Source organism: Puntigrus tetrazona, chromosome 11, assembly GCF_018831695.1.
Source record: "Puntigrus tetrazona isolate hp1 chromosome 11, ASM1883169v1, whole genome shotgun sequence".
NCBI lineage: Eukaryota > Metazoa > Chordata > Actinopteri > Cypriniformes > Cyprinidae > Puntigrus > Puntigrus tetrazona.
This window is the reverse complement of record NC_056709.1, coordinates 15577169-15592308: the sequence shown is the minus strand read 5'-3', so window position 1 is coordinate 15592308 and position 15140 is coordinate 15577169. Positions and strand designations below refer to the sequence as shown.

At 37.0% G+C, this 15140-nt stretch overlaps 1 protein-coding gene across 1 annotated transcript; it reads left to right on the top strand.

Moving 5' to 3' along the window:
- Window positions 1–1844: 1844 nt before the first annotated feature.
- Window positions 1845–14703, top strand: itgb6 (integrin, beta 6). The gene is made up of 16 exons (XM_043252024.1): window positions 1845–1906; window positions 2599–2678; window positions 3757–3954; window positions 4223–4469; window positions 4698–4863; window positions 4947–5108; window positions 6532–6627; window positions 6996–7085; window positions 8555–8689; window positions 9194–9459; window positions 9535–9686; window positions 10820–11042; window positions 11930–12024; window positions 13614–13730; window positions 13875–14041; window positions 14149–14703. Exons 3-16 carry the CDS (start codon window positions 3789–3791, stop codon window positions 14236–14238), a joined length of 2172 nt encoding a protein of 723 aa, XP_043107959.1. The 5' UTR covers window positions 1845–1906; window positions 2599–2678; window positions 3757–3788; the 3' UTR covers window positions 14239–14703.
- The last annotated feature ends 437 nt before the right edge of the window (window positions 14704–15140 follow it).

The following is a 15140-nucleotide window of genomic DNA, read 5'->3' as shown; positions in this document are numbered from 1 at the left end:
TGGCTTACACACACACACCTGTTTTCAGCCATATTGAGAGGAATGTGTCACATGCAACCACGCTCAGCAAATATTAATATTACTCAAGGCCATGGGGATTCCCACAAGCTTTGTTGAAGGATCAGACTGTTCCCTACGGGTATTCGGCAACACATGGATACGACAAAGTCAAAAGGTCACTCGATCAGAATAAACTTCCGAACACAATATATTAACTGAACTGATTTCCAACAGATGTGCTAGTAAAAGTCATACATTCTAAAAGTAGGGGTGGTTTTCCTAAGTAATCTGTATTGTGATTGTGTTTGATATCTAAAGCAATGTGCTGATAAAGCATGATTCACCTCGGAGTCACAGACCGAGGTTAGCCTCTATGTTCGCCGAAGTCTTGTTTTCAGTCTAATTCAAGATGTGGAGACAAATTCTGCATCTCAATGTATCAACTAAACATTGAAAGAAAAGTCGTTTGTGTTGTTCACACTGACAGTTACTTGAAGAAATGTGACCAAATCATTCATTTTTAGAGGCGGCGACGCGAGTGATATTTCATCTGCACATGTGATGCTATGGGTGACTGTCAACGGAAATTTAAACACTGAAGCACTAGTGATGCCTGACAAGATAGTCAAACAGGAATGCCTAGTTATAACCAACAGCATAGCGACCCGAGGGCTTGCGGTGATTATTCAGTGTCAGTCAGGGTGTGAATTATAGGGCCTAATTCCCACTTCATTATTTAAAGCTTCCCCCTAAAGCAAACCAACACTACGACTGGGGGGGTACCACAGGTGTTTGCATTTTCATGATTAATTTAAATGGATATATAGGCCTACATTTCAACAGCATTATGAAATATTTTGGTAACAGTTAAGTTGTAAGTTAATAAAATCTTTAAAGTGTTTTGTTTAAAAAAGCTGTTAAACAGTTATAGCTAACTATATGCACCGCAAAATATCAGTGACGCTCAATGGACTGCATTCCAAAAATACTACCAGAAATAATAAATCACGTACGCCAGAAGATACCGAATAATTCAGGCATATGCTGTGAGCACTCCTTTACAAATGGCCTATTACATATACACAGTATCTGAATTTGAAAGATATAAATCAAGCAACATTACTATATATTATAGCAACATTCGTTATTTAAAAAGGGTGCTTTTTAGTGAATGTAGGAAGTCATTTCCCCTCAAGTTCATACAGGAGTCCAATAAGTCCATAAGGGTATGTTAGTCTAATATCTGACAACAAGTATGCATCTTCATTTTAAACAAGCTATATATTGCTCCAGATTTTAAAGCACACAGCTTCGTAGGGGTTTCATTTGACGTTATATCTTATGCAATGGCACAGTCATTTTTCCCCCCAGTTCGATACCCATTTCCCTGATTCCGAGGTAATACAGTCTCACTCTCAATGTCGCAACACTATACCACATAAAACCGTGTTTGCAGAAGTGAGAAGGACATCCGAGTTGAAAACGTCTGTAATATATTAAACTAACTTAATAATGCCCAGACTACGAAAAAGGTAATCATATCTCTTAATAAAACGCCGAAATGACCACTATAGCGAGTAAATGCACTAGTATAATTAATTTCTTACTGCTGTTGCATGTGTTGTGACACATGTAGTTGAGATATGCGCCCTTGTGAGACAGCGACTTACCTGTTGTGTTCGCACTTGCACGGAAGTGCATATAAAGGTTGGGCAGGTAAGCGCACGCGCTGAGTCTGTCTGTCCAGGTGAGCTCAGACCTGCTCGCGCTTACATGCTCGCATCCCGAGTTCGCTTGCCTGCGAATATGAACTTTATTTTTTTCTCCTTTGTTCAGAAACCGTGAGGACTAATGGGGATTGTTTCACTCTACATTGTCCTTCACTTCTGGCTCGGCACTGTCGGAGGTAAGACTCAAGAATTTTTGATCAATCACGCAAATGCGTGCAGTTTCGTTCCTCATCCAGCTTTTAATTCCGCCTTTAAAATGATCATTCATTTAGAGCAATATGAAGACAAAAAAAAAAAAAAAATCTGCACGTTTTTCTTTTTTTTGCTGTTTTGTAACATCGAAACCTATTTAGATTATGCAAATCTGTCATTTTAAATGTCCTAAGGCCGTAGTTTCTCTTATTTATATTAAAACGGTTTAATCTCGCTCCTCATCTCATTTGTTTTCATGAGAAATGTAGCTATGTAAATACAGTTATATACATATTATATACATGTGAAGGCATCACAAGAAAAGAAGTTACTAAACAATATTAACATTAAAAATAATGCACATAAAACTAGCAAACGGTTAAAAAAAATGCAACCCCAGTGCATGTTGGGAAAACAGATTGGAACTGAACCACAAACCCATTTTCTTTTTCTAGTGTAAGCATTTTTGCACTCACAAATGCGTCAGTCCATCTCATCTGCCGATTTAAGATGAAATCTCAGTGTCAGTTTAGTCTACTTGCTGCTTAGAATACTTTTCGGCACACAGAGAGCAAAACTATCAGCTGACTTTCTATGGTTTTGATGTTGCGTGAGAAACTTTGTTTCAGAAAAGCAAACCGCATCCACAAACCACGCTGTTCTGTGTCGTGTGCAGGGACGTGTTCTCAATTTAACGCTGCCTCCTGCGACGAGTGTCTGCAGCTGGGCCCACAGTGCGCCTGGTGCACACTACAGGTAACACAACTGCTTTTGCTTTCAAAACATTTCAGAATGCATTGAACTAACTCTTCTTGAAGGGACAGTTTACTCCAAAAAGGAAGTATTTCACTAGTACAGTACAATATACTGTAGCAACAATGGTAGTAAATGATTCTTCACATCCTCTTTTTAATTGAAAAATAGCCATCAGGAAGATGCTATAGGGCACATACACTGAAATATATTTTAAGGGCTTTTTGTCTTCTTGTCAGTCGACTTATTTTGCATAATTGTTGACATTAGTGTTTTATTTTCTTTGACATATATTTTGTGAAAAGCGTCTATGTACCTCCTGAGTGAAGCAAGACAAATTACCATTATAATGGATAAACCTAGTGAATTAAAAAACAAACAAACATTTATTTCATGCAACGTATACTACAAATATATTTGGATATTTCTGAGCTTTATAAAAAAAAAAAACCCTGCGGTTGAACTTTTAGTATACTAAAAAGCTAAAGTTAAAAGTCTGCTCAACTGGAACAACTTTAATCGTGCAAAAGTTGTGCTGAACTACAGATATTCTGGAATATATTTGATTGTGCTAAAGTGGAACTATATTTCATGTACAGACTGATATTATACAGAAATCATACAATACCTATTAATGCTGATATTAAAACACATTTTAGGCATTATATTAGGAAATGTGCCCTGTGCAAAAAATAAATACTCCAAAAAGTTGAATTGTAATTTTACATTATTGTTAGTGTAATGTGATAATAAAAAGGTACTTGTTTTGAAGTATGTTTTATATATATATAATGACATAGGACTTTTTTTCTAGGTAACACACTTGAAGAATTTGCTTTTGAACCATTTTTACTCTGAACTATTTCACAACATTAAATTTTAAAACAGAAAGACAAAAAGAGTATATTCATGTACAGCATTCTCCAGCAATATTTGATTTATTACGTTATTAATTAAGAAAAAATGTCAAATCACAATAATATAATATATTACATATCTGTAAATTTTAGTTCAACTGTCTTAGTTAATTATGTCGCTATGCATGTGCTAGCAAAAATAACTGAAATTATTGTTTATCCAGAATTTCACTGACTTCTTCTCAATCGACGAGAGATGCGACACACCCGAGGCTCTTCTTCAGAAGGGATGTTCTGGGAATTCGTAGAGTTCCCCGTCATGAACGTCAAAGTGCTGAAGGACCAAGGCTTAGGAAAGAGAGCCGGCCACACTAACGTTTCGTATATCGCACCGCAGAAGATGCGCCTCCAGCTTAGACCAGGTAAAAAAAAAAAGAGGTGACACAGATTTGAAAATCAAAGAAATGTCTCTCTATCCACAGCTGCTCCTCTGCTGGTGAGGTACTTCCCCTGATGGTAAGATTAGAAAGATTTAGTCATTCGGAGACAGAAAACTCACTTCAGACGAACTACACAATGTCTGCTGGTGCCAAAGATCACTCTGACCTGGAAAACATTCGTACCACACTGGAATCTCAGAATGTAAACTTGTGCCATTTTTGAGCTTTGTTTGTCATTTCTCTTCCACAGGAAGTCAGCTGACTTTTCAGATTCAAGTGCAGCAACCGGAGGACCATCCGGTGGACATTTATTACCTGATGGACCTGTCAGCGTCGATGTATGATGATCTGCAAATGATCAAAGACTTGGGCTCGACGCTCTCAAAAGAGATGGCTAAGCTTACCAGCAAATTCAGGCTAGGATTCGGTTCCTTTGTGGAGAAACCAGTTCTGCCTTTCATCAAGATAACACGCGAAGAGTTGGCCAATCCCTGCAGGTGATTCCCATAATACACCAGCTCAGCCAGATCTGAGGGGTCTGCCAGTATAAACCCAAGAAGAAAGATGAATGCGACATCAGTGGAGGGAAAAGCGTGATTTAATTTCAACCGATCATGTTTATGACCACTGAGCTACGTCACATGACATCATCGTCCACCTAGAAGTGAGCGATGAACCTTTTCAGACAATAGAAAGCCATTTTTAATCGCACTTCTCTTTTGCAGGAGTGTTGATTTTGAATGTCTCCCCACATTCGGATACCGACACCTTCTGTCATTAACGAGCAATACTGACAAGTTCAATGAGATCATCTCGAAGCAGCAGGTATCGGCGAACATCGACCTGCCCGAGTGCGGTTTTGACGCCATCATGCAGGCGGCTGTGTGCGGGGTGAGTCACTTCTTTCCCTTCAGATAATTGGGTTTAATGGAGGAGACACCGTTTTGTACCAACCTCCGGAAATGTCACCCCAGGACAGGATTGGCTGGCGAAACGATTCCATGAAGCTGTTGGTGTTCGTGAGCGACGCCGATTCTCATTTTGGGATGGATAGTAAAATGTCCGGCATTGTTGTCCCCAATGATGGAGAGTGTCACCTGGATGGCAATAATGAGTATTCCATGACTGCCCATCTGGTAAGGTGAAGTCTGCAGCTTCAGTTTGAATCGCTTAAAAGGAATATTCCAGGTTACAGTGACTAGGAATTAAAGGGTTAATTCACCCCCAAATTAAAATTCTGTCATTAATTACTTACCTTCCTGTCCAAACCCATAAGACCTTCATCTTCAGAAAACAAATGAAGATATTTTTCATGAAAACGGAGAGTTATGACCCTCAGTAGACAGCAACACTGAAATGATCATGAAACCAGTTCATGTGACATCAGTGGCTCAACTTCAGTTTTGCAACACTACGAGAAAGTTAAGTTTGCCGACATTTTAGAAAGGATCGCAACGCAAGCGCCCTTTCCACTGAACATAAACAAGGCTGATTATGTCAAATAATGCGTTGTGATACTATCAAAAATGGCGGAAAACGTAACTCGGGGGAGAAGAGTCTTTAAGTAAATTATGTTATATTTGTTTTAATTGCGCAAAAAAACGAAGTTGAGCTACTAATGTCACATCCTGTTTTACCGATGTATTTACTATGTTTCTGGAACTGGATAGTTTCAGTTGTGTTTGTGTCTATAGAGGGTCAGATAGCTCTCTGATTTCATCAGAAACATCTTAATTTGTGTTCAGAAGATGAACGAAGGTCTTATGGGTAATTATTGACAGAATTAAAATTTCGGGGTCAACTAACCCATTAATCTTCATAGTCATTTTCCATGCCAAACAAAAATGGCTGGGAGGGATAGGTGGAAACACATATTTTCAATATTTCATCGGCTGAACGATTGACACAGAGATAATACCAAGATACAGATACATGCATGCGTTTGCATCTGTGCACATTTTGGCATTTGACATTAAATAATTTTGGGTTATTACTGTAAATGCTTTCACAAAAATATGCATTCATTTTCTAATTATATGTAATGTGCTGTCAAATGATTAATCTTAATTAATCCCATCCAAAATAAAAAGTTTTGTTTACATAATGCATGTGTGCTTTGCACATTTACTGTGTATATATGGCAGTGATTTTTCTGTAAACTGAACTGAGCTGGATGATGGCATCACTGAATTCAACGATGAACTGCCTTTAACTAAATATTGAGCGTTTACTGTTGTCCTTCTGCATTATTGACACTATTTTCCTATTTAATATGTAACGCTGCTTTGATACAACCTAAACAAGCTATATAAATAAAGATGACTTGATTTACGTTTATTTACAGTAATAATTCAGAGGATTATTTTTCAGATGCTGTCTATGTAACTTGTATTTAACCTGGAGTATTCCTTCACAACACGTTTATTTTGAGTAAAATTGCTAGATTTTAAATCTAAATAACTTTTTTTAAACAAATGAATGCAGGCATGTCCTTTCTCCAGCAATATTTCTTGTGAATTTCTTGTCTGAGCGTCTTGTTTTTGGCACATCTGTATTTAGGAGTACCCAACATTAGGACAGCTTGTGGACAAACTGGTTGAAAACAATATCCTCCTTATATTCGCTGTGACTGACAATCTGAGACAGAACTATGAGGTGAGAAAAGCGTGAGGGATTTTTGCTCATGTTTATTCATTTTACGCCACAATGAGGCAAACAAAAAGGCATGTGTTTTTCTGTGTATGTGGAACCTGAGAGGACCTGAAGGAAGATATATCAGTGTGTGAATAGACAGCATGAATCACTAGTGTATTCGGTTCTCTTTACAACATGTTCAAACACAGTCTTTATCACATAACCCAGGCCGACCGCTCATGACACAAATATTTGATGTTTTCTGGGTTCTCCTTTTCTTTCGTCTTCCCTCCCTTTCTCCATATCGCTCTCCCACATCTCAAATTCTGTGGCTGCTCTCCCAGAGTTTGCAGTTGATGTTTAACCACCTTTTTCTGCCTTTCTGATAGAATTATGCAAGTCTGATTCCTGGTGCTACTGTGGGGGTGTTGGCATCCGATTCAGGGAACATTCTGGAACTCATCATGACCTCATATAAGGTACAGTTAGTCTTCACAAGACTCAATGTGAGAGTGTTCCTGGACGGTTCATGGAATCATGGCTCTATCAGGCCAGCATTCACACATTTGATGAGCATGCACATGTTTTTTTTTTTTAATGCTTCTCAAACTTTAGCGTTTTGATTTCTGCGGTGTTTTGAACGTTTGGCTGATTTAAGGAAATGTTATTTTGCAGGCTGTCGTAGATGAGCTTTCCTAAAACTGTGAGCGATTTAGCGATTTGTTCAAATGGGTTGAGCTCTTGAATTCTGCCCAAATTGTTTTTTTTTTGTTGTAAATGTATTTTTGAAAGAAGCCAGACAAATATAGTAAATACACATAAAAAAGCAGAAAACAAGATGATTTAATATGTTGCATAAATTAGTAAAATATTTAAAATACATTTATTTCATGAGAAGTTTAGTTGACATCTATTAACATATTTACTGACTCCATTGAGACTTACTGATATTAAAATGATAAATAACTGCTTGTGCAAAATGCACATTTCTTAATATTTAGCAATATTTTGCTATAGTATTGTGCTATAATTTCACTGTTGATGGGAATTGTATGGTTTTTGAACAATATTGGTCTTTAAATGCTAGATATTTAAAGTGTACCTGAAGTACACATTTCCACTTTAACACAAATGATACTTAAGATGGACATCTTCTACACAATTAAAGTGCATTAGGTATAAAATTAGTTCTGATTTAAAAGACTTCAAAAATACCAGTTAAGTATACCAAAAGTACAAGAGTATTTTATTAAGTGTATAAATATGTAAATGTGTTTGAAGTGTATGTAGCATGAATTAAATGTGTTTCAATTACATTTCGTTGTGTTTATTTTTCACTAGGGTTACCAAATGTGGGAGAGAACTATTTGTTCATTATTATTTTTCACACAGACATGCATCTTATCTGTTCAGTGTTTCGCTTCTCTTTAACCCCTCGGCTGATTTTCATGAGATTGACCGTGTTCACAGAGCGTGTCTACACTCGTTCTGTGGCTTTTGTTTGATCCCTTCATCTCCGTTCTCCATCCCCCATTCTCTCTTACCTCTGCCTGCACTCTAATTTTCATCACACCCCTCCAGAAACGAGCTGAGCGCTGCACATTACATCCCACCTTGCCTAATACAGCTCCAATATATACTGTGACCTCAGTAAATAAGCTAGAATGACCAAAATTGTATATCATGGTATGAATCATTTCATTTCATGGTAACATTATATATCATGACATTTCTGCATTAATGTAAAGAGAGACAGCAGGAATATTAGACACTTTCAGAGCTGCTTGGACTAACTACTGTTACATATGATTTCTTTCTCAGCTGTAAAATTACTAGGTAATAATTACGTACTAAACTTGAACCTACCCCTAGACCTAAACGTATTTTACCGGTACTTTCTTACACTGTAAGTACTGTGCTGTAAAATAAAGTGTTGTTTGATTGACAGGAGCTGAGGTCAGAGATCGATCTGGAAGTGCTGGGCAACACTGAAGATCTGCAGCTTTCCTTCACAGCGCTCTGTCAGGACGGGACCATCACCAACGGACATAAAAACTGCTCCAATGTCAAAGCTGGTGACGTGGTCAGTTTTTCATTTAATCTTTCCTTACAGTAATACTACACTTTCGAAAAAAAGGTAGAAATGCTGTCTACCTTTTAAAATGGTACATGTTTGTACCTAAAAGGTCCATTTTGGTAAGTAAAAGGTACTTAAAGTGTAAATATTTGAACCTAATATGTACAAAACTGTTCCATTCCAGTGACAGCTTTTGCACCTTTATTTCTGAGAGTGTACCCTAGTAGATTAAAACGACTGGGAAAAAAAAGCCTGCCATGTCTCATTCATTCCTTCGAGGAGATAACAAACGTGTCACATCATGTATGATTTATATTTAGAATATTGATTTAGTTCTTTGCTCTCATTGTGCTGACACGACAGCAAACAAATCAAACTTCTTGGCAGTTACAAATGAACCTCGCAGAACACGTTTTGAAAATTTTTTATGCAAAATGCAAAATGGAAGTGACTTGTATCGTATACAGTTAGCCAAAACGACTGAGGCAAAAGTGATCTTTTCTCTTACAGGTTTCTTTTAACGTTACGATCGAGTTAAAAGGCTGTCTTGCCGGTCCCCAGCGGTTTTCCTTGCGGCCGGTGGGTTTCCAAGATGCCCTGGAGATTGAACTGGAGTCTCAGTGTGTGTGTGACTGTCATCAAAGCCCCGAAGCGAACAGCACCTTCTGCAGTCTAGGGCACGGGGTTCTGGAGTGTGGCGCCTGTGTGTGCAATCCAGGCTTCGTGGGGCCAAAATGTGAATGCACAGAGGGCCAAGAAGAAATCAGCGACTGCAGGTGAGAGCAAGCGTCACGCAGAGTTTCCCGCGAGGCACGCAGTCAGGCTGTAATGTGAGATTATGTGTGCGGCAGGACACATGAAGGTGCGGAGATGTGCAGCGGCCTGGGCGAGTGTTTCTGTGGACAGTGTGTGTGCCACCCGTCCAGTTTCGGACGCGTGTACGGGCCTTACTGCGAGTGCGACGACTTCTCCTGCCTCAGATTCAGAGGAGAGCTTTGTGGAGGTCAGTACCCAGTGTAACCCTTTGAGTTGAGGGAAAGAAAGCGCTGACACAGTGGGAGGGGTATTTGATCTGAGGAATGTTAATGAAAGAACAACACACTGATAATTGCTAAAACAGTTGCTGTACTCAGGAGGACACGGGTGGAAGGGTTTAATGCAGGACGCCCCATGTTTATATATATATATATATATATATATATATATATATATATATATACACACACACACACTCTCACACACACACACACACACACACACACATATATATATATATATATCAGTGCAAGTGTGCTATGTGAGCTTTTATATTTACTGGCTATCAAGCTAGTGTATAAATAATAATAATAGAAAACAGAAAACAATGAATGGAATTAAAATAATGTCTGATGCCTTTGCCTAGTTTAAAGTGTAATGTTTAATTATGAAATATTAAAATGTGACCCTGGACCACAAAACCAGTCATAAGTGTTTATCCATCTGAACAATTATACATCTGTAAGCTGAATAGGATAGGACAGTATTTGGTAGAGATAAAACTATTTGAAAATCTGGAATCTGAGGGTGCAAAAAAATTTTAATATTGAGAAAATCGCCTTTAAAGTTGTCTAAATATAGTTCTCACAATGCATATTACTATCGAGTTATATTTACAGTAGGAAATTTACAAAATGTCTTCATGGAACATAATGTACTATAGAAAAATCAATAATTTGACCCACACAATGTAGTTTTGGCTATTGCTGCATATATACCTGTGCTAAAATATATATACCTGGGTCACAAATGAAGGTAAATGCTGTTTTCAGCAAATATTGGTCATTGATTTAGTTATTTTGATGAATGATTTAGCAATTATCAACATGCTTATGAACTGCCAAAAACGAAATATTATTAGTTTAACATAACATAATGATAATATTATTTGTTTATTTCGGGGATGCATATTTGAATTATCAGCATCATAACTCCATTCTTCAGTGTCACATGATCCTTAAGAAATCATTAGAATATACTGATTTGCTGCTCAAGAAACACTTCACAATATTAAAATAAAAATATATTTCCATTCTGAATTAAGGTAGTCATTTCTTGTAAAAAATACTGTATATATTTCCTTCATGCTTGTTTGTGTAGGTCACGGGGAGTGTGACTGTGGCGAGTGTGTGTGTGACAGCGGCTGGATGGGAGAGTTCTGTAACTGCAGCACCAGCAACAGCTCGTGTGTGTCTCCGGACGGTTCCATCTGCAGCGGACGGGGCAATTGTGTGTGTGGAAAGTGTGAGTGCACCGTCCCCGGTGCCTCAGGAGAGTGGTGCCAAAGGTGCCCAACCTGTGAAGACATCTGTAGCTTACCCAGGTAAAGACATGCATGTCCAACTGTCACTAAAAACTTTCAGAATGAAAATGCAGCTCTGAAAGCCAATTGCTTCGGCTACAATCTAGTTTGAATCATTGTGGGCTGTGTGATTTGTGTATATATATAACTCTCACAGTAGACTGCTTGGGTAGGTTTAGGTTTAATAGAATAAGTTAACATATTGACATATGAAGTTAGTTCAGAGAAAAAATTCAATTTTTTAAATTAGCATTTCTTGCTGGCTACTTTGTATAGGTTTCTGTGTAAGCACACAGAAAGTGAAAGTACTCGATGAACATATATTATATGTGGAGAGCATTCACTCTGGCTTTTTAATCTGAACTCTTCATGTACTTGCAAAATTTCTGATAGTCAGTATGTAGTATGTCGTGGACCCATCAAAATAAAGTGTTAGAAGATATTAAGCAGACAGTCTACTATACTCTACACTCTCAGAAATAAAGGTACACTTTTGTGTCTATTAGGTTCAAAAATTAGGTTCATGACTGATGGATCCATCTGTATTTAAAAATTTGACCTCTGGCTTTTTAAGGCAATTTTGCTCATGACTACTATGTTTGTGCGTGTGTGGGCAGCTCTGTGTGTTTTTTTACGAGGTGTCTTGTCCACTCATTTCTAGAGGGCATATATGAGCACTAAAAGGCATGTGCTCTGCAGTATTGCATTTCCTTCCCACTAAAGGTCCTGTCACCCTGCGGGTCATTTGACTCTGTGATAGAGCGATACAGAGAGAACGAGACTGAAAATGAGAGAGGGCATCTCTGGGAAAAACACTCACAAAGAACACAAAACAAAGCTTCCTCTAGAGACGAACTCTCTGTGGGGTCGACAGGATTTTTTTTTTATGTTTTCTTTGTGTCCCGCAGGTCTTGTGTGGAGTGTTACCTCAAAGCTAAGGACCCGTTGAACGAGTGTGCCGTAAAGTGCAGCTCCCTACATGCCACGGTCAGCAATTCTACAGGTCAGTTTTGTTCTCTGCGGTGTCGGCTTATCAATGGTCACATGGTCAGTTGTTTGTTTCATTTAATGTATTAATTTTAAAAGCAACAGTATAGCTAAGTTTTTGTCATTATTTACTCACCTCATGTCATTCCAAATCTTGTATATTCCAAGTCTTTATAGACAATTTTATTATACTTTGTGGCAAGCTATTTCAACATTAAATTTATAAAATCTAATTTGATGTAGAAAATCCCCAAACTTGTCGAAAGTATGGTGAAAACCTGCGAGAAATGTGAAGCTTATCTGAATATTATCAGAAACTAGTACCTTTTGATTAACTACATGAACTTATTCATTATGTACATGACTAGTCATAAAACTAACAAAAAAGTATGTATAAAGTGAATTATAAATATAATATTTATAAATATAAAATTCTAGTGTCTACTAAAAAAAGTAGTACCAACTGAATAACTCTCATATCTATTAAATTATTATAGTATTTAATAAATAAGTACTGGTATCTTATCAATACTTACTAGTACTTAAAATATGGTTAAAATTCAAATACATACTAGACAGAACAGAACAGAACTATTGATATTTTAATGTCAGATCCCCATAGAAGTCAACTGCAAAAATTCTACCTAGAATGCAGAATGTAGAATTTTACATATAGAATGTTACATAGAACAGCAAAATAGTTACTGGTCAGTATTGAAAAAAGTATTAGTATGTAATGAACATGAAATAGTATGTTATCTAAAGTTACTAGTGCTTAAAAAATAAGTTAAAAAAGCTAAAGAATAAGCACTAGTAGCTAATGAATAAGTACAAGTACTTAATGGAACAGATACTAGATACAAGTAAACAAAATAAGTACTGGCAGCATGAAAATGGATATTTATACATTTAAGGATTAAATGTTAAAACTGCTTGCCATATACTTTCCTGCTGGTTTCCTCCAAATATTAAATGTGTCTTAATGTATTTTATAAGCACATACAAAGCAGACATCCTTCAGATTGGCCCTCTTGACCCTTCACAAAGGGAAACATGCTACTTAGCTTGTTGTGTGGAGAGCCTATTGTTAGGGCCCACTGGGTTTCAAAACCCTTGAGTGTCTATACAAGATCAGCCTATTATATGAACCCTGAGATCACAAGGCAACTGCTGAGGTGAAGGCTGGCTCTATACGCTCTCTGACTGGAAGACAATAAGAAGACACAAAACACTGTCTGTCTTTAATAATGACATGAGAAGGACAAAGGAAAGAGGTATAAAGAGATTAAAGGGAATAAAAAAGGCTAAAAAGGAGAAAAAGTTTTGAGGGGAATGATATCATACATACACAACTTGTTGTGAACATTTGTTTAAATTATATTTTGATTAAAAATTTTGTATTTTTACTAGAAAATATTTATTTTTCTTTTAGAACATTCAAGACTGTATATTAAGGAAAAACATTAGATTTATTTTAAAAATATATATTTTTGTATATATATATATATATATATATATATATATATATATATATATATATATATATATATATATATAGCTAAATGCATATGCTAAATTAATAAATGTAATATATTTTATTTTCAGATTTTGAGGAGAGTCGTGCAGCATTGTGCACCTTACAGAATGAGGACTACTGTCTACTGTCATTCATCTTGGTGGACAGTGATCACGGCAGCATCATTTACAACCCCAAGCTTTACGGTGAGACTAGTGACTAATTTGAATTATTAAACTTTTTTAGATACATCAACACGTAAAGTTTAAGTTATACATGGTGGCATTGTACATTCAAATAAAGTTAGCGTTTTTTTTCATTCTTTGTTCATAACTCTATGCACCCCATAGACTGCCCTGAGCCTCCAAACGCACTGCTGATCGCTCTAGGCGTGTGCATGTCTGTCCTCATCATTGGCATTACTCTCCTCGTGATCTGGAAGTTTCTTGTTTCTGTCCATGACCGGAAAGAGGTTGCCAAGTTTGAGGCAGAGAAGGCGAAAGCAAAATGGCAGTCGGTATGATAACATTACCAAGACAGCATTAGACTGAATTTTCTGTTCATCTGAATGTGTTAAAATACGAATATACTTTAACTGTGTTTTTGTCCTTCTTTTATCCCCAGGGCACAAATCCTCTTTTTAGGAGCTCGACATCAACATTTAAAAATGTGACCTACAAAAGCGCAGGGCTGCGGAAAAGTGATATTTCTTAGGGCTACTGACCAAATTTGTTTGTTAAAACACAAAATGCAGGCTTCTATTTACCAGGAGCGATTACTTTTTAAAAAAATGTTTTATTTTCTTGTACTGTACAAGTGAGTGTGTGTGTGTGTGTGTGTGTGTGTGTGTGTGTGTGTGTGTGTGTGTGTGTAACTGTGTGCCTGTAAGCTGGGGGCAGGACTGTCGGTTACTGGCAGGGAATTTATTTGAAAAACTGTAAATAATTTAAACAATGTGTTGTGCTGCTAAAAGTGCTAAAGGTACTGTTAAATCTGGGCAACACTGGATCTTTTTGTTTTACATTTAGCGGTTCTTGTGGTTGTTACAGCAAAAGTAGTAGTTTTTTTGTGACATATGTTTGTGATTTGTTAGTTAAGGCTGAGCCTTTTGTAATTAGATATGATTAATTATGGTTTTGCTGGGTCAAATGTAAAAAAAAAAAAAAAAAAAAGTCTGTTTACTTGTGTTTTGTAATATATTTGGTTTGATAAAACTTTGAGTTACTTCCCTACTTGTATCTTCACACAGTCACGTTAAAGGGTTAGTTCACCCCAAAATTTAAATTACTCTTTGTGTTTTACTTGCCTTCAAAGCAACCTAGGTGCACGTGACTTTTCTTTCAGACGAATCCAATCAGAGTTATATTAGAAACTGTCCAGAAGTCTTTCCATGGGATTAAACAAATGTCTGTTTACCTCAAAAGACGTAAATAAAGCAAGCTCAAATCTAATAAAACATGCATCACGCGAATTCAAGATAAAATATGGATATTTATTTAAAAAACTGGTGGATTAGTTACAGGAGGACCCCCCAACCAGCCATTCGAGGGCCGTTTTATTATGTTTGCATGCACTTTATTTTAAGTTGTGAGCTATCAAAGGAAACACCCACCCAC

What these genes read in the sequence shown, in the direction of transcription:
- itgb6 (XM_043252024.1), top strand. Translation starts at nt 3,789, where the DNA reads ATGCGACACACCCGAGGCTCTTCTTCAGAAGGGATGTTCTGGGAATTC. An exon ending in GAGTTGGCCAATCCCTGCAG is followed by an intron (nt 4,470 to 4,697) that starts GTGATTCCCATA and finishes TCTCTTTTGCAG; the next exon opens with GAGTGTTGATTTTGAATGTC. An exon ending in TCATCATGACCTCATATAAG is followed by an intron (nt 7,086 to 8,554) that starts GTACAGTTAGTC and finishes TTTGATTGACAG; the next exon opens with GAGCTGAGGTCAGAGATCGA.